The sequence below is a fragment of the Pygoscelis adeliae genome, unplaced genomic scaffold (assembly GCF_000699105.1).
Source record: "Pygoscelis adeliae isolate BGI_AS28 unplaced genomic scaffold, ASM69910v1 Scaffold225, whole genome shotgun sequence".
NCBI classification, from domain to species: domain Eukaryota; kingdom Metazoa; phylum Chordata; class Aves; order Sphenisciformes; family Spheniscidae; genus Pygoscelis; species Pygoscelis adeliae.
In genome coordinates this window covers 764,851-789,045 of record NW_008824898.1, presented here as the reverse complement: position 1 = coordinate 789,045, position 24,195 = coordinate 764,851, and the positions used below count along the sequence as shown (strand labels likewise).

Genomic DNA, 24,195 nt, shown 5'->3' with positions numbered 1-24,195 from the left:
TGGGATGCCGGCGCAGTGGTCTTGCAATTTCTTATTCTTTACACAACAAATACAATATGAAGAAACCTAATGGATATAGCTGGGCTCCAAAGAAATGTTTACTAAACACACACAAACATGAAAGCCTGAATGACAGTCAAAGTAATGGGCTGACAGCACGTTTCTGAAACAGGGTCAGTGAGCTCCATTGAACTATTTCAGTGATATTTTCCCCACCACTTGGGGACACTTTCCTTTGCAAACTGCTGCCCACCTTGGGATACTTGGTAGGCTAGAGAGGAATGCAGAGGGAGCAGGCATCCTGGCTGGAGCTATCATGCAGGTGGGATCAGCGAGTCCCAGCTTTGCACTAGGGAACGCGGCTGACCTGGGCAGAGGAGTTGCTGCACAGAATGATCCTTGCCACCATGAGCCCTGCACTACCTCTGCTATGTCTCCTCCTTAAAATATCCTTTTGCTATCATGCTAGCAAAAGAGTGTGATCAGATTGTGGTTAGTCAGGCAGTGGATTGTAAGGAGGTATAAACACTGCTATTGACTGGGTTAGTCCTCCAGCAAGCTACCTAGTTTAGGATAAAATGCTTTATGCTCAGCTTCCAGCTTCCCCATCCTAGCTAATTTGTGCTGTGCCCCTCATGTATTTAATGAAGAAACACAATTAGTTTGTTGATTGAATGAATCAATTCATGTAAAAAACAGTAGTCCCAATGGGAAAATTTGCATGTTCCCCAAGACATTTTCCTGGTTTTGGTCTCCGTCCCATGGTCCTTATTCTGTTTAGTTCTCACTCAGAAACCAACCCCAAAGAGGAAACCTGCAGTTTCCAAGCAGATGCCCTTTATAAAAACAAAATGTATCAAACAGAGTTTACAAAAAGGAAAAGAGAAAAAAAGGAACTTTTTATTTTGGAAGTAGGCAAATTAGTGGTTGTTACTGTTGAAAACCAGACTAGTCCCATAACAAAAGAGAAGTGCTGGTGGTGATAGTGGTTAAAAACTTCTCCACTAAATACTGGCTGCTGCGGCAGCATATGTCAGAGTCTCTATATCCGAGTGACTGTTATGTCAGAAACACTTCAGCACCTACTAAGAGCCAAACATGGGTACAAACACAATTATTATTGTTATTATTGTCATTATTCACTAATAACTCAATAGTCACACAGGCTACATTAATAGTATGGAAAGCAGTTCCCTCGATATGCTGTTAGTCTTTAATGCAATGCAAAGAGCAGCTGTCATGGAAGGTAGAGGGAAGTGGTTGTGGAACCAGAGCCAAGGGAAAAGAAGAAGATGTTAGAACACGATGGTAATATTTTGTTAGCTGATGAGGTTCTTGCCTAATTATAGGCATGTGGCTTGTCAAGCTACAGGGGCATCTAGAATGCTTTTTGGCCATTTGTATATTTAGTGTATTGTAAGCAAAAGAAAGCTGTTTAGGAGAAGAAGATTAGGGAGATGAGCTGGCTCCTGGTTAGAGGAAGGATGTACTAGAGATAGAAAGGACATGAAAAGAGGTGTGGAGTTGTTCCATGAGGTGTGGTGTTAAGTGCTGAAAGAAGAATAAAGAGCAAAGGCAGTTTTTCCCATTATTGTGTTTTCCAAGACTCTGTATCCCTGAGGCTAGAGTGATGAATCTGTGGCATATGACTTCTAAATATTCAGGAAAAATGGCTGACCCAAATTACCATGAACTTGCTGAGGTGGTGCAGACAGTAATGAAAGGAGTGCCATACGCCAGTCGAAGCCATGTTTTGCAATACGAACTCTGAAGAATAAAAGAAGAAAAAAGTCTGCTTTTTTTGCCAGTTTTTAGCGAATATATCTACTTGTTCCAAACATTCTAAAGATATGTTAATGCAAAAATGACATGAACATTCCTCACAAGAAATAAAACCTTTTCTTGACTCGCTCTTGTCTTAGCTCCATGACTAGCAATTCCATTAATAATACACAGATCTGTACACAGATCTTCTGCAAGAGGAGAATGAGCTTTCTGACAGTAAAATAAATGATATTCTTTTTTTCTATTCAAAAACTAGTGTCATGGCAAGAAGAGGCAAATGTAGCCTGTGATATGGCAAGGAAGCATGGATCCCAAACACTGGATCCTTGTTAAGTGGCACATTCCAGTTCACTGTTTCCTCAAGGTAACATAACTATGGGTAAAATTTGCAGAAGTACCAACTTTTGTCAGTTAATACTGTCAGACACCTCTATGCCTTGAGGACTTTCTGTTCACAGTTGGCCTTCTGTTTGCTTCTGATTTAGAAAAACAACAAACCCCTCTTTTAAAATTCTCACTTTTATTTTCATTATACTAATGAGTACTTTGAAAATTGAAGTCTGTTCATATGAAGATTGTTGATTGTGAAAAAAAGGGGTCAGAGGAAAAAACAACCTATGAGACTTTGCATATCATCAAGTAAATTTTCTCTTTTTTTGCATTCATAAAGTGAACTTTGTTCTCTTTCAAAAAGGAAACTGAACTATGGTTTTGTCTTTAAATTACATTGTTAAAAGAGAGATAAGAACCAAACCCAAACCCTGGAGCTCCGATACAGATCTAGATCCTAACTTTTCTACCCAAGCTTCTCTTTAGTTAAAATATATGTGCAAGATTTTGAAGCATCCATATGAACATGTTAAAACAATCACTACATATCTCTTACAAAAGTTGCCTTGTAGTGCATCATGAAAATCAGATCTTTAGTAATAAAAGATTCCAATCAAGCTTTATTTGATTTTGTTTATCATGATCCTATCTGTAATGTAGGTAAATGTTAAATGCTCCTTTTCTATTCATCTTCCTTTGTCTGGTCTTTCAATTTACCTTCATATATACATTTAATATACAAGGTTCAAAGAAAACAAAAGAATAAACCTAAATCTTCCTTTCCAAAAGCCCACAACAGTAAATGATCAAGGTCTCAGTGTAGTCTCTGAAAGCTCATCAAGAGTCAGTTTTGCACATGCAAAGGTGGGTTTATGCAGGTGAACCACAGCTGTATACACCAAAAATATAGAAGCATAGGAATGTACAATTCAGAAAGGTGTAGAAGGGAAAAAGATTAACCCCAAACCGGCATCCTGAATACGAGTTTTGGAGATTATTTAGGAAATTTTCTTATAAAAATAATTCCTTGAACTTCACACTCACAATGTGATTCAGTAAACACATTTTGTTACTGTGGCCCAAAGGTACATATGGTGGACTAAAAATGAAATGCATCAAGCACTCAGTATGTTATACAACAAATATTGAGTGTGATCGTAGTGCTTCTTCATATGAACTTTCTTCAAATCTTTCAAAGAATTTTGAAACAAATGGGGTATGTTTGCAATGATATTAGTGGTGAGTCCTGAGATTATCATCAGTCAGGTCAAGCTGCATAGGCTGTCATCTGAATGGTATCTTGCAGGTCATAGCAAAGTGGTCCAAAGTTGAGTGTTTCGTTGTGAAGTGGATTCCTGATTCGTGCTGGGAATCAGCCTGCAGATGAGTTGTTTCTTTTGAGGCTTCTCTCTGCTTTTTATTCACTAAAACAAAGGGGTGGAAATGAGGAAATGTGTGATGGCTACATGTGGATCTACATGGCCAGAAGAGATCCTAACACACAGTAGAAAAGGTCATATCTGAAAGTGAGCTGTGGCAGGGATGATATCTTATCTGGGAGTTTGGCACAGACCAAGGATGCACCTGGACCTTTGCAAAATAGACAGGTAAAGATAACAGGGCATTCTTAGGGTCAGCCATAACTGTATGTATAGGCACAGTGGCTTAGAATAAGACCCTGGAGCCCTGGTAGTAATACACATTAAATGAGAGAGAGGGAAAAAAAAACAACCAGAAGACCCAAAGCTCACAGCAACATGCAAACAGGCTCTCAACATTCATATATTCAGTTTGTGCCCGCCCTTACCACCACTGGTCATGTAAAATAGGTGGTTGGAATGCAAAGCAACTAATAGATATTATAAGTACAATGCATTTATGTTCCTGAAGTAACCGTGTGTGTAAAGCAGGTCCACCTGCTTTGTTGTACATGTCCTTTGTTTCTGGTGTCTTGAAAACTTGGCCCACTGGGTTGTCTTTTGATTTTTCAAGAAAAAGATTAAAATCCACATTCTGTTCCTCTGCAGCTGCAGTTATTATGCAGTATCATTTATTTTAGGTTGCTGTTTAAGTGCTTGACTGTAATCCAAGGTGCAGTAATGATCTAAAATATTTAACATACTCTGTAGATACTTGTTCCATAAACTCCAAGCCCTGAAAAGCAGGGATTGTGCCTCCACTGTGTACATAACATACTTCAAAGAAAATAGACCCAGGTGAAATCTACATTTGAAGTTCAGCCATGATGGTAAAAGGGGAAAAATGGGGAAGGATCCCATAGGTAAATATGCCAAAAGAGATCCACCCTTTTGGACACGCCAGGAGGAGCTGCACTGAGCTTGTCTCAGCTAGAAGTCACTCTTAGACTTTGCATAGCTTACAGGTGGAGTCATGGTTTAATAGTGTCAGTCAGTTTTGCCTTAGCCATCTTTTTTGTGTTTTACATAGAGTACATAGCTTTACAAACCAGAAGGCTGTAGGCCCCCTTCCCCTATGGGCGCCACACCCCCTCATATTTGTAATTAATGAGACCCTTAGTTCAGTTCAGTGTTGTAACATAAGCAACCGTACAAATCAATTTCAGAACAATCACTCTGGTTGTAGTACTTTAGGATTCACTCGTTTTCTTTGTACTGCTTATTCGCCTTTTATACAGTGTTCCGCATTTTCCTGTCATTTAGTATGAGCTGTTCTTGAAAGATTCTGGTTCAAAGAAAGGAGAAACTCATTATCTGGATGTTAAGACTCATTGGGTTGAATGTACAAATGGGGATCAGAGTAATCTATTTTCAGAGCACACCTGTAGTGCAATAAAATAATTTGCATAGAGTGCACTATACAGTGTTCAAGGTTCAAGGATTTGTAAATACGTTTTTCTGCAATGCTGGATTTGCTCCACGGGCAGGCCATGGTTCCTTGCTCTTTCCATTACCGCCATTTACTCAAAGTGGTCAGGCAGTCAAGAAAGACAAGAAGAACAGAGCAAATGACCTCCTCTTACTGCCAAGTTGCTGGGTTGTGGCTTGGACAAAGCTCCTCCTGACTCCAGTGAGGGCTTTCACTAAGAGAGGCCTTCAGGGTTTGGTCTTTGAATACCACCTGATATATTGAATGTAGGCGAAAGATTTTTTTTTTTTTTCATGCATTCATCCCTTCTCATAGGACTGTCGCTAGAAAGAATGTTGCTGAATACCAGTGCACAACTATATTTAACCTTGCTGATTGAGTAAAGTGCCATTTGCTTCCTCTCATAACTGTGCAATGTTCCTAGTAGGGTTATAAGATTATACTCCACAGACTACTCCTCTTCAGTGGAAAAGAATGGAAATGTGTGTACAGATACCTGCAATGCACACACACAGAGAGTCATATGTGTGTGTGTATATATATATGATATTTCATGTGTGCTTTCATTTATAATGTACCATGTCTTAGTAGAGAGACAGATTCCCAAGATCTTGATGTTGTTTTCCAAAAGCTCAGCTCAGCTAGAATCCCTTTTTTAACATGGTTTCCTGAGGAAATGAGGCTTTTGTGGTTATTCTGTCTGTGTGTTGGCTTTTGCATTTGGCCTGTAACAATCTTTGAGTCCCATCGCTAATTTTAATTAAATTTGATATGGGGTAGAAGTCTCAAAGATATGAAGTTCTTACAGGATTAATGAAAACTGGCTGCCAAGTACAGGAGGAAAATCTATTAATACTTCATCTGAAAGAAAGAGTGAAGCTTGAGCTCGCTCCTTTGAGACAATGAGATATTATGAATGCCCCAACCGTGAGAAAAACTTCAATCAGCGCTCACATCTTACTAGACACTAGAACATCCAACCACAAGATACACATTCATAGGAAACCAGGCTTCATTAGTTCCACCGTTCGCTTTGATACATGGCATATGATTAAAAGAAAACTGAACATATTATATGTCCTTCCCCTTGAGGCTTCACACCCTTTAACCAGGTTTGTCTGTACACAAGGGAGATTTGAGGATTTGGCCCTAAACTAATGAAAAGCACGCCCCTTCCAATATCCTGACTCAAAATCTTTCCAAGTATGGGATGAGACACTGCTATAAGCATAATTCTGCCATGAACTTGTATCAAAGAAAAGCATATACTGGATGAAATGGAGAAAATCACAGTTTAGCTTTCATAGGGAAAATATTCTTGAGCATGATGCTGTACACTTCCAAGCAAAGACATGGAAGTTATGTTAGTGGGACTTTATACTCACCCTGAACAAAGTGCTAGAATGATTTCCAAATAAGGAACACCCTTGCATTAAGATAAAGGAGGTGACGATAATTTTCAAGTCACCAAAAAAGCAGTACCTTGAATAATACACAGAACTTCGGGAAAGTTTGGGTTAAAGCTAAATCCAGTCCTGTTCCTGTGATTAATGTCATATTGCAAATTCTTCCTCTCATGCACAATTGTTCCCACAGGTGATATGGAAATTAAGTTATTCTGGTTGAGATAACTTATATAGCTTTCAAAACCAGGATGCATTTATTGATTAATTTATAAACAAAGTTCCATGCACATTATCTGAAAATACTATTAAAGTTGTTTAGGAATATTGTGGAGAGCAATTGTCTGCTAGATTGTGTCGGGGGAAGAAGATTTTAAAAGAAAATAATTGATATCTGAATCTAGGGAAAAGGCTGTCAGAGTGCTTCTCAGATCTCTAATGTGCATTGGTTTTGGTTACTGCTGGGGTGGAAAAACTATGCAAGACACATGATTTGGTTTATTTAACTATCCATAGCTTCAGCTGCTGAATCAAAGTGTCATAGGATATTTTGGTTTGGAAATTCCCCTGATCAGTTATGAAGAAGGCAAAATGAGAGTTTATCTGAATTGAATTTTCAAGGCAAAATTACACAGGAGCTTGAACACAGAAATAATTTCATTTCATATGCACACATTTTCCCTGACACGTTTTTGTTCGCAGAAGTATTAGGCCTGAAAATTATGTAGAATTCCAGAAACTGCAGAAGTTGCAGAAGATAAAACCACATAACACAGTACCTGAAATTTTGAGACGGCTTCTGAAAATGTGACTTCAGAGCAATAAATTGAAATTCAATATTAAGTGCACACTGTAATTTTAAAGAGAAGTGACTTTACCAACCTAAGTTCCTAAGAGTGTTTTGCTCATCCTCAAGTTTTATAGTTTTCCCAGAATAGCTGGTATTCTACCTCACCTCTATTTGATAATGTAATAAGGTCTTTGTCATTAATACTTCATTCATTCATACCTAATTGTCTTAAATGATTAAAACCCCAGTTAAATAAATAACTTGATATATCATCAACCTGTACAAGCTCAGAAGTGTATGTATTGACTGTCAAACATGCATTATTGCTTAAAAGTTCTTATATATCAAGTATATGAGATAAATTATATTCATGTTCTATGCTGAATATCTTTATAATCAGTATAATAAATTTAAATGCTTCCTTACACTTTCTCCCTCACAATACTAAGTCACTTGGCTTTAACATGGGACTAAAAAATGTCTTCTCTTCTAACTTCCATAAATTTACTGACTGATACGACAGTCATCTTCTATTTGGCTAGGGTGGGACAATAGGTATCTCTCTTAATAGTTAATATTTTATACCCCCACATACCTGCTATGAGAAATTAAAATCTACTTGCTGGTGGTCACAGATTGGCTAGAATTAAGAGTGGAAAGCAACTGTTAAAACATTTATGGTTTGATTTTGCCATCTGTATAGCTACAAAAAAAGGCCCTGAACTAGGTTATACTATAAAGCACCATTCCCTGTGACAAACTTCCTAAGGCTTTGGCTTTTTAAGCAATTCTCAGTAACATCTCTCTCTTTCTCTCCCTCTCCTGCTCTAAATAGATATATGCGGGGGGGCGCAGTAACTTTTAAAAGTTACATAATTTATTTTAAATGACAGAGGAAAATACCAACCCGGGTCATTTTCAGGCTGTTCTTTAAAACAAAGGCTGTGAGTGTTTCTATTGACTCCTTTTCTTCTACCAAAAATGTTGCTGGTATGAGCTTGTAAGGGGTCAGGCTGTGCTCTCAATGGAAGTTTTCTCATTGGTCTCAGTGGGTAAACAGCCAAGACCAGTGACTTTAACTTTCACACACAAATCCATTTTGTATTTCATCCTCTTTTTAATTCCAAGGTGAATTCTAGCTGTGTGCACATGCCATCCTGATGTTTAATGTTTCTTTTTTACAGACTTTGCGGCTTTCAATTTAGAATATTTTTGAACAACGGTTTGGGTTTTTTCTGTGTATTTATAGAAGAATAACAACCTGAAAGCTTTATAATATTTAACAAATTACTTTCCCAAACTCTTGAAGAATGTCTATGGATATAATATATATATTTTTAAACTTTGCAACTTCATACCACTGAAAGATAATTTAAAATATCAAGAATACCTGTAATTGGGGAATTTTGTATACCTTCACTGGAATGATTAAGCATGTGATGAATATGTAACATTTTTCTAAAATATCATATAAGTAGGGGTGTTTTTTTTACAGTATAAATAAAATAAAGGACAGTTTTACTCATGGCATTAATGCTAAGATAAGTAGAAATGAAAGTTTGTGTCACTTAAAAGAGAGAATGCTGTCTTGGGGGTGGTGTAACTCCAAAATGTTGTTTCTATTATCACAATGGCTGTCTTATTTACAAGATCTTTGACCATCTGATTTTTTTTGTGGTTTGAAATGTATGGTCTGTGATATTTGTTACTGAGAAGTGTTACAGACACTGCTGACACAAATCAGCTAAGAAGCTGACAAGATATTCCCTGTAATGTTACCTCCCTGTAGCATTAACATGTGGGTCCTTTGTGAGGGAGTTTCTGAACATGGGTTGTGTCAACTGTATAGTTTCATTTGCAGTTATTGAAAAGTCTTTTCTCTCTCCTAAAAAAAAAAAAAAAAGAAAAGAAAAAAAAAAAGTATGTTTAAACCACATTTCTCTTTAAATTAGAAAAAAAAAGTAAAACTATTTAGTATTTCATTTCTCAAAGCTTGGCAGTTTTTCTGTATTGCTCTGTCAGGAGCCTTGTCTTTTCATTCGGCTTCATTTCGGATTACAGATTATTCATTTATGGATGGGCAGCTGTAGAAACTTGCTTCTTGCATATGCAAATCAATCATGGTAATGTTTATCATAAGAAGATTTTGTGGCAGTGGAAAAGGGGTTGTGGCAACATGTTCTTGATTTCAATTGTATCTTCTACAAATGGAGTTGGCTTCCTCACTTCACCCTAAGTGGATTTTTTTTTTTTTTTTTTTTTTTTGCCATTTACCTCTTGGACTAGACACCGCTCACTAAGCAAGCTGTTCAATTCACTTACAGATCATGATTTTGGAAGGAGCTGGCAGAATGAGTATCAATTCCAGCAGCAATCTACTCCACCAGCAGCCTTCCTGGACAGACGGATATTCTACATGCAGTGGTAGGAGGAATTCAACGGCTCTGAGCCATGTTTTTTTGCGTGGAGGGGGGAAGGGGCTACTACACCTTTGAGCATGCACAAGTATTATTTTTCAGTAATACTAATTTACTAGAGTTTCACTTCTGGTAAGAAAAATTTCCATTTGTAAAAAGCTGAACTCACAACACTACGTTTCTGAAAGTGGCCAGTTTATGGTTCATTTCCTTACTGGGTCTTTTTCTTAAAATGAAGTTAGCGGTGTTGAAAGTGCCAAAAGTTCCCTCTCCTCAGTTCAGCATTCTTTCTCTTACCTTTACCCTTCACGCCTTCTCTGAACCAACATTACTCTTCAATGCTAATCACCCCTCCAGCTTTCCAGGGGAATAGTCTTTTTGCTCCTTTAGTGTATTTGCTTTTTCAGCTCAAATTACTAGATAGCTTTCTAATAAGACTGGCATTAGAGCACTAGATAGCTTGTGATCTGAGAACTTTTGGGTTTTTTCTTACTGTTCTCTGATTATATGGCTGTATATATAAAAATGTGTTCATATATATACTCTCCCTCAGTATAGAAATATAAATATAGACATATATCTATATATATAGTTTGATATAATTTTTAAATTCTTTTCATCAGTCAATCAATACATAAACCTTAAAATCTAAGCAAACACATACTGCAGTTGTCCTTCTAATCCAAATAATTCTGCAATAAAACTTACAATGAAAGTTCCCATTCAATGAAACTCTTGTTCTTTTTTATGTGTAATTTCTAAACACACAGGAATTCATAAGCGTGCACCTAATAAATGTGCCAACCTGTCTGTAACAGATTAATGGGGAAAAAAGTCCTGGCTGAGTTTCATTTTGCACAGGATTTCATGAAGGGAAATGGTGGGTTCTATTTTTGTGTTTCCAGTGTGAAACTCCTCAAGATTCACTTATTTTTCAGAGGGACAGGAAGCCAAAAGCTCAGACCAGCCTCTACAATCATTCACCACTTCACCTCCTTTTACCTAGCTACTCTTACCTCACTAAAGGCTCTCCATTTACATTAGGAGTCTAGTGGCATCTGAAATTCCTGTAACCTTCTGAAGTGATGGGAAGACATATCAACCTCCTTTTCAGGGAATACTTGATGGCTCCATCAAATCTTTATTCTCTGACATACCACACTCTTAATAACTTCCACACTCATTCCCCAAATCCTTCAACAGGAGGATGAGAAACAGTCCTGCAAACTCCCTAATTTACTGACACAGACCTTTTTGGCAAATATGGATAAAGAAACCTAAGTAACTGTGGGGCTTTTTTGTGTTTACCTGGAAACTAGCATTGTGCGCTGTATCTCAACTGAGGAGACCTGAGGTCTAGTGGGACCTGAAGAGAGGTGATTTCCTAAAATGTGCCAGCTCTGTTGCTTGTAGTCCTCTAGCAATATCCACTGTTGTCAGTATTTCTCACAGCTGTGTGGGTAATCTTTTTCCTGGGGAGACTGAGAATGGACTGGTGCCACATCCTGGAGTGGGGCTACTGTAGACCTAGGCCATGGCAGTCTTTCATCCTCCCATAATTCAAAAGCCTCTGCAATCTCTCATTCCCTTATCCTTAAACCCTTCATGCACTTGTGAGCATTTTATCACACCACTGTCTCTGCCTGGCATACTACATTGTCCTCCTTTCCCAAGGAATAAATTGTACTGAACTCCTTTTGCCAGCCCTTCTGTGAGGACAGACCAAAGCAGTCCTGCCTTTGCTCTTATATAATTATCTTATCCCCACATACAATTTCTTTCATTTGCACACATAACTTATTGTCGTGCAATGACATACAACTGAGAGCAGTTTAAAAGATTGCCAGGAAAAGATTCAGACATCCTAACAAGAATGTTGGGCAGCTTCTGTAACTAAAAATGAGTTTTAGAACTGCGTTCAGAAATCACCTTACCTGACTACAGAAATAACGTGCATTCATCAGAATGCGAGCTCTGTCATGAAGCTGTGGGTCATACTGATAGGCTTTTACTGTGGAGCAATATAAAAGTGCCTTGGCTTTTACCGTTCTTTGATTGAATCCCACAATTCATATTCAGTCCTTATTAAGTCCTTATTCAAAGAAAATTTCCATGTCACATTATGAGGATTTTGCAAGGCTTTTCCATCATTTTCTGATGCACTAAAATTATTTTCCCCCACAAGGATCAACATACTTTTTCAACAGTAATTCTGTAAGGTATCTTCCATCAAAGAATTTTGGTGTATTTAGCCAACATTAATAAATTAATTCCTACATACTCAATCTGCCAAGAAAGGTATAACGTAATAATTCCCAGTTTTTAACTGGAAAACTGAGGCAAAAAAAATAATAATACCTTCTCCAGCAATAGCTACTGAGCTAGTGTTAAGGACTGAGAAAAGAATCTAGATCTGTGGATTTCCAGGGCATGCAATTTAGCTATAGACCTTTCTTGTTGTCGACATGATCCCACGGTACTAACAGAGACAGTTTTTACCTATTTCCTTTTCCAGTTTCTAGCAGCTTCTATGGAACCCAGTGGCACGAAATACACCCGCAGTACTGGACTAAGTTTCAAGTCTGGGAGTGGCTGCAGCACCTCCTTGATACCAACCAACTGGATGCCAACTGCATACCCTTCCAGGAGTTTGATATCAACGGGGAACATCTGTGCAGTATGAGCCTGCAGGAATTCACTCAGGCAGCTGGGACAGCAGGGCAACTGCTTTACAGCAATCTTCAGCACCTAAAATGGAACGGTAAATAGCTATTAGGCAGAGATGCATGTACCGTGGTCTGAATTCTGGGATCTTCAGAAATAGCTTACATTCCCCAGAGACCTACTTGGCAGATCTCATTTGCTATGTTTGCTCTACTGCTTATATCTCATTTACTGTATTGCTAAATTGCTTAGATATGACATAAGGCAGAAGTCTGAAGGACCTGGGGAAAGGCTATGTTTCCCCCTCCAAAATTAGCCCTCTGGCTCAGCTGTAGCACTTGCTGCTTGGAGCTAATACCTTTGATTGTTCTGTGCTTGTTGTCATGCATCCTATCTGCCATATGCTTTCCTGCAGGCCAGTGTGGAAGTGACATGTATCAATCTCATAATGTCATTGTGAAGACAGAGCAAACAGGTGAGTAACAGTTGGGTCACTTGTCTTTTGATGGTGACAAAAAGGGGCAACTGTCCATTCCAAAAGAGAGATATCAAAATGGTGTTAAATGAAATGGAAAGTGTGTCATGCAGAATAAAACAAGTAACACAAATATCAGTCATATATATGTCTACTTTTTGAAGTTTCGGGTAGTACCACCATATCTTTGTTTGCATGTGGCCTCTGTTCCTGGGAGAACTCTGTGGTATCAGCAGTCTATACTGATGTTCAGCGTTGGAATAGTTTGCAGGGCTCAGCAAGTGCAGCTTTGTAGAGGACTTCATTCTATACTTCATTCAGCAGATTTCGAAACAACTATTTTCACAGTATTCTCAGTTTAAAAAAAAGAGGGAAAAAATGTTTTGTTGTGAAGTTCTTTGTTTGAAACATGAGGAAATTTCCAAACAAAACAACTTTGAGAGAAAAAAAAGTTACATTTCAATTTCTTCACATGCTTCAATGAAACTGAAATTCAGGTAGTATTTTAGTTTGACCAAATCTGCATTTTTCTTGTGGCAGTCTTTTTTTCCAGTGTGCTCATAGCTAGATCCCTTTCCTCCCAGGACTTTGTTTCACCGAGAAAAGAAGTTCAGCTCAGTTCATTCTGCCTATTCAGGCACGATTATTTTCCTGGTTCCTTTGCCAGAGCACCTCTGTCCATATCCAAACACTCTCTGTCTCACTAGTCCCAGCTTCTTTGTATGTGGGTGTGTTCATGTGCCACGTTTTAATATCTCCTGGCAGAATGAATACAGATTTGTAGCGTGCGATGTCTCTGGCAAATACTGCCAGCCTGTTTATTCAGCTAACCTGGAGGAGCCCAGCCAGGGACACTATTCACCTTCTCCTTGCAGCAGACAAGCATTGCAATCTGCAATCCACTCCTTGCCTGTGCCCACGTAGTGTAGGTGATGTGCAGGCAGCAGCCTCAATGCTTGCCATTACTACAGTAATCCTTTAAGTCCTGATTTATGAGATCTTGGTATAATATTAGTTCCTCCTCCCACTAGAGATACACAGTGCAGTACCTCAGCTGCACATCCTGGAAAGATCAAAGCCCAGGACTAACTGACTGTTCTCCTAGCTGTGCTGAATCAGGAATGGCGTGGTGGGGCTCTGGCGATGCCGACCATGGGGAGTGGGAGTGGGTTTAGTTTCTGCACGGGGAGGAGCAGGTGGTGCAGATTGGGGCTGTTGGGGAAGGGACTTCTTGTAAGCCAGCAGGGACAGGGCTGGTTGGTTTAGAGGGGAAGCCTGCCTCATCCTAGTAGACCGTCACTGTTGCAAAGACACGGGTACTGAAAAAGACCAAAATGGGAAGACAAGCTGCCTCCCCATGTTCTGGCTAGGTAAGGCCTGTTTTCAGAGGCAATATTAGGCAGATCAGGTGTCCAAGCAAGCAAAGGGTGGGTGCTATTGTAGGAACACAAGCTCTGGGCACCCAAACATGCAGCTATTACTTAGCATGCCTGCTAAATTCCTATGTCATAAGTGGTAACTCAGCCAAACATGATGATTTACCTATAACTCATTTTTGGTTTTTTTATTTCATTTATATGAACATGAAAAAAATTAAGTAAAACCTAGATTTGAACCTTACATCTCATCCTTTCTGACCTGGATTCAAAAGAAAATGAGATTTTTAAGGCTTCTGACCTCAAAAACACACTGTGAGGACAGTAATTTCCTGATCAATGTACAGGTCATAAAGACAATACTTCCTTTCTGCTTATATTGATCCATCTGACCAGAAGGTCACTAAAAATTATTCCTCTTTAATCATGAAGGTGGTTTTTATGTTAAGGATGGGGACCTGACTTGCCTGGAATAAAATGGCCCTTCATCTAGCATTAGGCTTTGATGTTTCTCACTATGTGCTTACACATGAAGCTCTGTTTCAGAGGGGACTTTCGAGTTCTACCATTATAGAAATAAATACTCATTATAAGCATCCTCCTGTTTTACTAGATATTTGAGAACACTTTCATCTCTATGGCACCAAAGCACTGTCATAATCACCAGGGGCTGAGAATTCAGGACTGGATTGGGTAGAATTAGAGTTGATCTGGCATAGAAAACCTCCTTCAAGGGCAGGCACAAATGATATATTAGCCAGGAAAAGGAAGAGCCTACTACATTATTTCTCAAAGTCAGTGCTTTGTGTAAGTACATTTGCCTGAGTATGCAAAACCCCATCCATAATTTGAGTGAAAGGAAATAATTTCATGCATAACCCCTTCACGTCTTGGTTCCCTTCACAGCTCTTTTTTTTGCACATTTCTTATTCACTCGGTGCTCAATATAAACCTCTGTGCTAAAAAATGTTCTTTTAGTGATCTGATTTTCCTTTTGGTCCTTTACCTTCAGATCCGTCGTTAATGGTGTCCTGGAAAGAAGAGAATTACCTATATGACAGTGGCTATGGTAGCACAGTAGGTAACTAACGTCACAATACTTCATGCATTTCTGAGATGGTTTTATTATTGTCTGAGGCTATTACTTTAAATGTCTTCTTTTTAATTTCCAGAGCTATTGGACAGTAAAACATTCTGCCGTGCTCAGATTTCCATGACAACACCTAACCACCAGCCTCCTGGTAAGGAACATGTAATTATATTGTTAATTGTTTGTCACTTGTCCCAGAGCTATCAACATGTAATAGTCTCTGTGGTCTTCTGTTGTAGGATTGAATCTGACCCTCCAGTAATTTTAAACCAAGCAATACTGATTCTGACAGCTCTTTTAGCTATCGTTACTACAATAGCTTGCTTTAAAGAAATGCTTCTCTCTTCTCTCTGTCAAGACAAAGAAGATCAAATAACCTGTGATCTCCACATATCTTTTAAAGTGACTGAGTCAAAGGGGAAGATGTTAGTGTCAGAGAGATGAGATGTTCCAGTTCCACCACACTTTTCTGTGGTGTAGCTGGGTATGGGCAAACGAGTGCCATATTCATCCCCAGAAGTGGCTGCGTTTCTCTAGTGAGCCAGTGGTTCATGCTGAGTAGGTTGCTAGGTTTGGGGTTGGCCTGGGGGACCTGTTGGGCAGGCACCAAGCCCTCTGCCCAACTGCACCATCAGAAGGGCTTCCTACTGGGGCCTATCATCTCAGCTGGCAGCAGGGCAGGCACTGCACGCCTCTTCACCCCTCCACAGTGCTTCCACGAGAAGAGATACATTCTGCCTGCTAAAGGGCAGGAGAAAGAGCAAACCCGCTTACTGTAGCACCAAGCAAAAGTGCAGTCTGGACACATGTGTTGGGGCACTCTGTGGGCCATGTCCCGGGGTCAGGTGCCAGGGGCGGAGGTGAGAGAGCAAGGCAGTGGGAAAAGAGGAGAGCAGAGATGGCAGGGGAGCGAGAAAGGAGGGAAGGAAAGGCAGGTCCTTCTTAGGAGGCAAACAGACCTGAGGGAGAAATCAGTGGAAGTCATGGGAGGATTAGAAAGGAAAGCACACTGCTGTAGATGCAGCCTCGCAGGCGCTATCTTTGCACTGGGGGCAACCCTGTGCCTCTGCACGCGGGCGGCAGTCACAGTCTCTGTGCCTGCCCGTTCGCTGCATCTCCCAGCACAGCTGGACTTGCCAAGTGACATACAGTTTAAACTAATGCACTCAGCAATAAATAAAAAAAAAAAGAGAGAAAACCTGACCAGAAGAAGAAAACCACCAAACCTTAAAAAAAAACCCAACCAAACACTCTTTGCTTTCTCTGCCTCCTCCACCCACTCTCACAAGATGGCTACCAGGATTTCAGAGCTCTCTGACAGGACAGGGGACCTGTCAAGATCCTGGCACGGTGTGTTTACCTGCTGACTTCTTAAGCCTAGAGCTAGGGTGGCACGCCAAGGGCACAGCCTCCTGTAAAAACTAAATTTGTATATCCCGTAAAAAAAATGGCTCATTCCGGAATCATATGCAAATACTGTGCAACCTTTTGTCAAAAGTTTTGCAAGACAGCTTTGTTGAAACTGCATCATAACTCTTTTCATCTGTCAGTCCCCAGCCTCCTACATGGCATGTTTGAAACCGGTCTCCACGTAGGAGTGGAGGCAGAGCGGGAGGCTATTTATACAGCTGAAATCCAGAATAAATCACCAGCTAGGCAGCAGGCAACTGAACTTCCAAGAATAAATCTCCAGCTAAGTGGAGCATAACAAACATTTGCAAGTGAATTGTGGAATTTTAAAATGAGAAGGATTTATATAAGAGAGCAAATAAAGGACTGGGTCCTGCTGTCCTCACCTGGAGTTCCCACAGGCTTTTAGTAACATTAGGGGAATCATAATCTGAAGAAAGGCAGTGAAATAAGCCTCATTTTACTTTTTCCCCCCAAGCTGAGTGATGTTCAGGCTAGTTCCTGCTCTTTGAGAGTGGGAAGGCAAAATGGCTCAAAGTGCGTTTGCTGCCTAGGGATCAAGGACAATAATTATGTTAGCCTCAGAATAGTGGAGGTTAGGCTCATCCTCACTGACCTGTTCAGTTTATGTTTCCAGTTATGTATGAATAAAGCAAGTGTGCGAATAGCTTTGCAGCTACCTTTTCACATACAGTTGTTGCAGTTGCTTGTGCAAATCTGATGAGTTTCTATGCAAATTAACATTTCCTGTGAGTTATTTTCCCATGCAAATGCCCGGTTTCCATGAAAAGTATGATAATCGTGCATTCATAGAAGCTGGGAAAACGTGCGTGGGACCTTAAGCTTTGCTTTATGAAATTCAGGCACGAAGTATGCTGAAAAGCAAACACAGAAGGGGCTCCCTCTCAGGACTATCCCACAGGTTTTGCAAGACTTAGAGCGATCAGATGAAAGCTATTCATTAATGACAAGGGCAGAGCCAGGCTGCGGCGGTTTGAGGGCGGGAGGGTTGAACGTGCAGACTGAGAGGTAGGTTACAGTCATGAACAGGCGGAACTTTTCTTTTTCTTCATTTCTGAAGAAATGCTTGTGCCAGAAACCCTATTCTTCCTCTGGCTGGCTGCAGGTGATAAAGCACCATCGATGAGAAATGGCTTGTTTCTATGGCTCTGAGCCACAGAACAATATATGCTCGTCCAGCTGCCAAAAACTCCTACCAGCACAGCTCTGTTCCCCCACCCTGCTCCCCCCCCAACAACAACACTTTGCCAGTTCATTATATTTTAGTCAGGTAGGTGTTCTGTGCAGTGGTACCAGCACATACATTTCACGTTAGATCATCTCTTCAGAAACAAATAAGCTCCCAAAGATACATGCTTCTGCAAAGACTAAGACATAATGGGACAATTCAGGATTCCTTTTATAGACGTGATCATCTTATTTCTCCCTCTCTCACACACAACACGAGGTGAGGTATTTGTTAATCAAATTTGGGTTTCAAAAGCCAAATGTTTACCTCTGCATTCATTCTTTATTCATAAATGGTCTCTTTGTGAAGTGTGCTGATTAATATATAGTACAGAAAACAAAAATCTCCCCCTTCCTCCTCACTTAGATTACCTTCTGAAAAGTGATTATCTTTAAAAGAGATATTTGTTCTTTTTTGTGGTTTTATTTCTTTCAACCTGCTAGTTAATGGAAAGCCTTTAATCAAATTTACAAATAGGCTTCATTTTCCTTCTCTGCAGATTCTTCAGACGTGAAAAAATCGCAAGATCATACCCCAAAGTCCCACACCAAGAAGCACAGTAAGTTGACATCCATGTTTATAGTGGTTGGTTGATTGAAGGAAAAGAAACACATTAAAAGCAAATCCCCTTCAGGAGTGAAAAGGAAGCATTTTGAAAGCAAAACTAGTTAGATCGTTATTGTGATTGAATCCTCCAAGGATCTGACTGTTTCTAGTACTGTTTGCTTACGTTATTTTTGGCTCAGAATCGTTATACTTTTCAAATTGGTTTTATCAGTGAGAGCTTATGGAGAAGCAACCAGAAACCAGTTGCCTTTGCCCTATGTTGAGCTGGGCAGGTGGACTGGAGTAAAGGAAAGGAGACCCAGGATTAAATAAGGAAGGTCTGTGCATGGGCATGGCCATGGTCGTGCCTGTGCCTGCTGGGGGCAGCATGCACCAGAGACCCTGCTCAGCATCTTATTGCAGAACTTCTCACACATGGCGTCACGAGCAAGCACCTGCCCCTCAATCCTGCCACCTTCTTCTCCTCTGATATGACAGTATTTCTACTCCCCTCGTCTGCTTTTTCTGCTAGTTTTGATTCAACCTGACTCTGAAGACTGTTTACCATAATTGTGATTTCTGGATATAGTTCCATTAATGTACTTTAGTGAGACTTTTATGCTGAAAATATCTTCTGTATGTCTTTTGCATCCTGTGTCATTCCCTATTTATAATAGAAAACCTTAATATTGGTCCTTCACTGCATTTTGTAGTATTTGATTTCATCCTGTTTCATTATGGTATCCAGATTATCTGTCTCTTCCTGACTTCTCTTCTTACCCTGCTCCGTGACTTTGCCCAACCAGAACTCCTGAACTTTTTATCTGCACACAGATATTTTGTTTCTTTTTTTGTGTGTATATCAAGGTTGCTAATGAAAGGATTAGATAGGACTGATCTGAAGACGGACGTGTGAAGAACTGAGGTCACTTGGTTTGTTCAGCTTAGAGAAGAGAAGGCTGAGGGGTGACCTCATCACAGTCTACAGCTTCCTCAAGGAGGGCAGCAGAGGGGGAGGTGCTGATCTCCTCTCTCTGGTGACCAGCGATAGGACATGAGGAAATGGAATGAAGCTGCGCTAGGGGAAGTTCAGATTGGACATTAGGAAAAGGTTCTTCACTGAGAGGGTGGTCAGACACTGGAACAGGCTCCCCAGAAACACCAAGCCTGTCAGAGCTCAAGGAGCGTCTGGATGAAGCTTAGTCACATGGTTTAGTTTTAGGTAGGCCTGGAAGGATCAGGGAGTTGGACTCGATGATCCTTATAAGTCCCTTCCAACTTGAGATATTCTATGATTCTAAGAACTCAGTCACAGCCTTGGAATATGGAAAAAGCCATCCTGCCATGCTGGGGTAATCCCATACATTTCCAGTTTCTTCAGTACTGCTCTGTGTCATGATCTATTGAGTATGTTACTGATGTCCAGATAGACTAGGTCCACCGCATTTTGTTGGTTCTAGAAAACAATTATAATAACAAAGAAAAATATTGGATTAGTTGACTGAAATCTATTTCTACTCATGTTGCACTGTATACTGTTTTCTATTTACCTTCACATCTTTGACTAGCTTGTTTCCTTCTTAATTTGGTCTAAACCTTTGTGTGCTTTTGAAGTCAGACCAAAGGACTGCTATCTTTCTGGCCCACCTTGTCACCGTGTTTGTTATTCTTCATTCATAAACTACTACATCTGACTTGTTGGATTTATTTAATCTTTTTTTCTTTTTGACCTGGGCTTTCTGGTGCCATCTCTACAGTAACAGTGGGATGGATTTGTGCTTAAACTGGGAGGCCTACCTGTTGAATTTAGAGATCTGTTTTTGCCTTTTCTGATATCACAGTCAAATTTTTTTATACCCTTTTCACATACAATTTTGGCTAGCCAGTTTTGTCACTATCCATCTATTCACTCTACACCTTCTTACTTCTTTCAGTTTATCTAAGAGACCTGGGACCAAATACTCATTGATGCGGAATGGCATTTCACCTCCTTTGCCTTCTGTCTGTCTTTTAAATGCGTGGAGATTCAGTGCCTGCTTCACAATTATATTGGCTGTTTCATGTACCACATGATAATATCAGGTTACATACCATGCTATAGAAGAATATCAGGAAAAATGGGCAAATGAGATGAGGGGAAGACTTAAACATGTTATCTTCAGGGCAGAAACAGTGCCAAAGGCAGAAGGAAGCAGTGGGTGGTTTGGACTCTGCTTCCCCTGGTTGCTGGTGCTCCTACCTGCCTGCCATGGGGCTCAGACTGCCGAAGGCTGACACTCATCTCCAGGTTCAGTGTAAAAGGCTGTCAGTGTTTTTTGCCTATATATCTCCAAGGTGGGGGTCCTGCGCTCCAGAAGCCTGTCCAGGAAGCCTGTCCCTACCAACTGGTCACCATCTGTAGATGACACACTGTAAGAACATGACGTAAAAATGACAAGCATAGCCTGGAGAGCTCTTTAGACACTCCCTCCTCCTGCCCCCTTTCCTCTTTCAGACCCTCGAGGAACTCATCTTTGGGAATTTATCCGAGATATTCTTCTCAATCCCGAGAAAAACCCGGGATTAATCAAGTGGGAAGACCGGTCAGAAGGTGTCTTCAGATTTTTAAAATCCGAAGCTGTGGCTCAGCTCTGGGGAAAGAAGAAAAACAACAGCAGCATGACTTATGAGAAACTCAGCCGGGCTATGAGGTGAGCTGAGATGTTGCTGTAGAAGACCGGGGCACATAAAGAGACTACCTGAACGGAGAATCTGTTTGACTTTTAAAAATGAATTGTCAGCAGCACCAGTTGCTTTCTTTGACAGCTGAGTCTCTCCCACTAATTTTGAGATTGTAACATTATGTTCTTCTTTGTCTTTTCTTTCCCCTCCTGTTTCTGTATACTATAATATATAACATACATGTGTTTATATATATAATATACATGCTGTTGCTGTCCACCCAGCCAACCAATGTAGGAAGGAAACATGGTTGTAGCGAGCTGAAAATTCACGTGCTACTGAACTGGAAAGGATTAAATGGCCCAGTAATGGCCAGAGACCTTGTTATTTCCTGCAATGTTCAGAAACTAGACACACCACCCACCCATTATCTTAAAATAGGTTTACAAATTCTATGTGAGCATTTTCTTTGCTCTTTGCTTTAACATTTTGAGCATTTTTCCATGATCTATGAAAGTTCAAAATGTATTTTTAAATGGAAGCTGAGATTCTTTCCTGGTCTGATTTCAGATCCTGGCTTATCTGGAAAAAAAAACCCATAAAATCTCGTAAGAGTGTGTTATAAATATGGCAATATGCTACGACCTGAAATATAGTGAAATTCAAACTCAGAAGATAATTAATATAAAGTGAAAAGATGACATCATTTTTTTCTTCTCTGTCTTTCAGTTATAACAATCTTAGGTATTTTATGTATATCAATAGAAAATAAAGACTTTTCAGCTAGCTGAGGGATTGCCTCAGCAGTGGCCTTTTAGGACCGTATGTGAATTTAATCTTAAATCTTTTTCTGTTTTTATTTTAACAGATACTATTATAAAAGAGAAATCCTGGAGCGTGTGGATGGTCGGAGATTAGTATATAAATTTGGAAAGAATGCCCGTGGCTGGAGAGAAAATGAGAATTAAATATGTCAAGAAATAACATTTAAAACACCTGGATGTAAATATTCAAAGACTATTTTCTTATATTTATGTACCAAACCGGGGTGAAAAACCAATTCTACTTCTGTCGGGAAGAAGGAACATTATCATTATTGGTGTTAATTTTTTTTTTTTTTTTTTTGAAGTATGTCCTGTATGGGGAAAAAATGTACACAGTTTTCTGTGATATAAAATAACATTATAGAATTATGATTATTTTTCCCCTTCTTGTGAAGTTTTTATCTTTTTTTTTTAAATCATACAGGCATAATGTGATTTATGAGTCATGCAAAGAAAGGGAAGGAGTGAAACACTAGGGCATTTAGGGAGTATGATAATCCACTTTGGAAGGCAACTATAAGTGGAGGAAACACTAAAGCAGCTCTGAGCCAAGTAGTCTTCTTCCATAGTCAGCTGGTTTATGGCTTTAATTGGCCAATATCACTTGTTCCTTCCCTCCTCTGATTTCTGAGTGTTTTAACACTTTGCTGGCTTCCAGTTGCTTTTGTTGAGTCAGACAGTGGGTTCCTCTTCAGTTAGCTTATGCCAGCCACAGAAAGCAGTGTCTCTGCAAGACGGCTGTCAGCATTTTTTTGGAGAACGCATACTACCTCCACCACTGAGACCTTCTTTTGTAGGCAGAAGTTTAGGACCTGACCTTACCTGGTACTGAGTATCCTCCCTAATCTCAAAAGGGCATTCAGCTCATCCCAGGAAAAAGGCTATTTGTTTTTAACTAACATCTTTGAGGTGAACTGCAGGAAGAGAGTCAATCTCAGGGACCAAAAGCCTTCAATCATTGAAGGAAGATTATTGTTTTCTGACTGGGCAAACTTGCTAAAAGGCACTGGTTTCCCAGTAGAAATATTAATACTCCTCCCACCCTCTTATATTCCTAATTAAAGCCTTCAGATCCATGCCACATGAAGCAGTGAGGACATGGGCAAGCAGAACATATATTAATCCCACGGCATGAGGGAGCAGTCTCCCCAGTTCCTTCAAGTCATATGGTCCTCCTGGCAGGTCAAGTCTCAATTGGACAGATACTTTCAAAAAACCTTTGAGAAATGCAAAGCCCATTGTGTGTAAAATATTAGTTCCCTTTGCTTTTCTCAAGTCTAACTCTATATTGCATTTGTATTTGTCAGCTGTGCTTGGGATTCTTAGTTGGAGAAAAACCCAACAACATAAAGACACTGAGATTTTGGGGACATTCAGATCTGGGTCAGTATTTTGGGCTCATCTCTTGCAGTGATATGCGGAGTCTGGACACTCATTGGCAGCTTTTTCTTTCTCCAACTCAAAAATGCTTTCTGCTGGCACCAAACTCATGCAGAACGTGGGGAAATAAAAACTAGAGGAGGCAGCACTTCACCAGGTCACTGGGTATGTGAAATGTGGGAGTTGAGAAACAGGATTTTCTTGATGATATTAACAGAGGTGAAACCAAGATCAATTCCAACTCACTTTTTCAGGGATGGGGAATTTGGAAAACAGTAACAGGGGCTGAGAAGTCCAGGACAAAAAACAAAAAAAAGAAAATTAAGAATATTAAATCTATCCAATATCCATTTCCTCAGGCATCCCCTGGATTTGAATCCATATTAGCTTGAAATGCAGCAAGGTGCAGCTGGAGGTCGTATGATATTCCATTTTTTTGTTTGTCTTAAAAGGAAATAGAGATGAAACCAAGAGACAACAGAAGTATCAATACAAAGGGTATCAGATGTGCTTAGCAACAATTTGTAGGCAAACATGAGAGCCTAACTTGTTACCTACACATGTAGGGCATGTCAAACAATAACACTACCTCCTACACTGTGTATGCCAGAGCTGTCACCATCAATTACCCATACATGACAATTTTTACTTTTCATAACCTGGGTGGAGAGAGGTTCATCTTATTTACAAATCAAATAATAAGCCTCTGTACTTCAAAGCATTTTTTTTCTCTCAGTCTATCTCTCTTTTTTTTTGTTTTTGACTGACTGTGCTAGCCTTGCTTGCTTTTGCGCAACTCAATAATTTCCTTTTTTTAGCTTGATTAGCTACATTCCACTTCCTTTACCATCGTTTTGTAGTTCATATAACAAGAACCAGGCCACCAGATGAGGAGAGCACCTTCACTTTGCTCCAGAGACCGTTCCTACCTGTCCCCCTGCCCCGGTT

At 39.9% G+C, this 24,195-nt stretch overlaps 1 protein-coding gene across 2 annotated transcripts in view; it reads left to right on the top strand.

The window, feature by feature from the left end:
* The window catches only part of EHF (ets homologous factor), a 31,101-nt gene extending 8,853 nt beyond the window's left edge, over window positions 1-22,248 (top strand). The window contains exons 2-9 of one of the 2 annotated variants that reach the window (XM_009324669.1): window positions 9,480-9,579; window positions 12,088-12,333; window positions 12,652-12,711; window positions 15,100-15,168; window positions 15,260-15,328; window positions 18,336-18,395; window positions 20,877-21,072; window positions 21,912-22,248. In XM_009324669.1, coding sequence (XP_009322944.1) covers window positions 9,483-9,579; window positions 12,088-12,333; window positions 12,652-12,711; window positions 15,100-15,168; window positions 15,260-15,328; window positions 18,336-18,395; window positions 20,877-21,072; window positions 21,912-22,011 — 897 coding nt within the window. In that variant the 5' untranslated portion in view covers window positions 9,480-9,482 and the 3' untranslated portion in view covers window positions 22,012-22,248. Of the gene's footprint in view, window positions 1-9,479; window positions 9,580-12,087; window positions 12,334-12,651; window positions 12,712-15,099; window positions 15,169-15,259; window positions 15,329-18,335; window positions 18,396-20,876; window positions 21,073-21,911 lie in introns of those variants that run through there. The other variant, XM_009324670.1, reaches the window with a different exon arrangement.
* The last annotated feature ends 1,947 nt before the right edge of the window (window positions 22,249-24,195 follow it).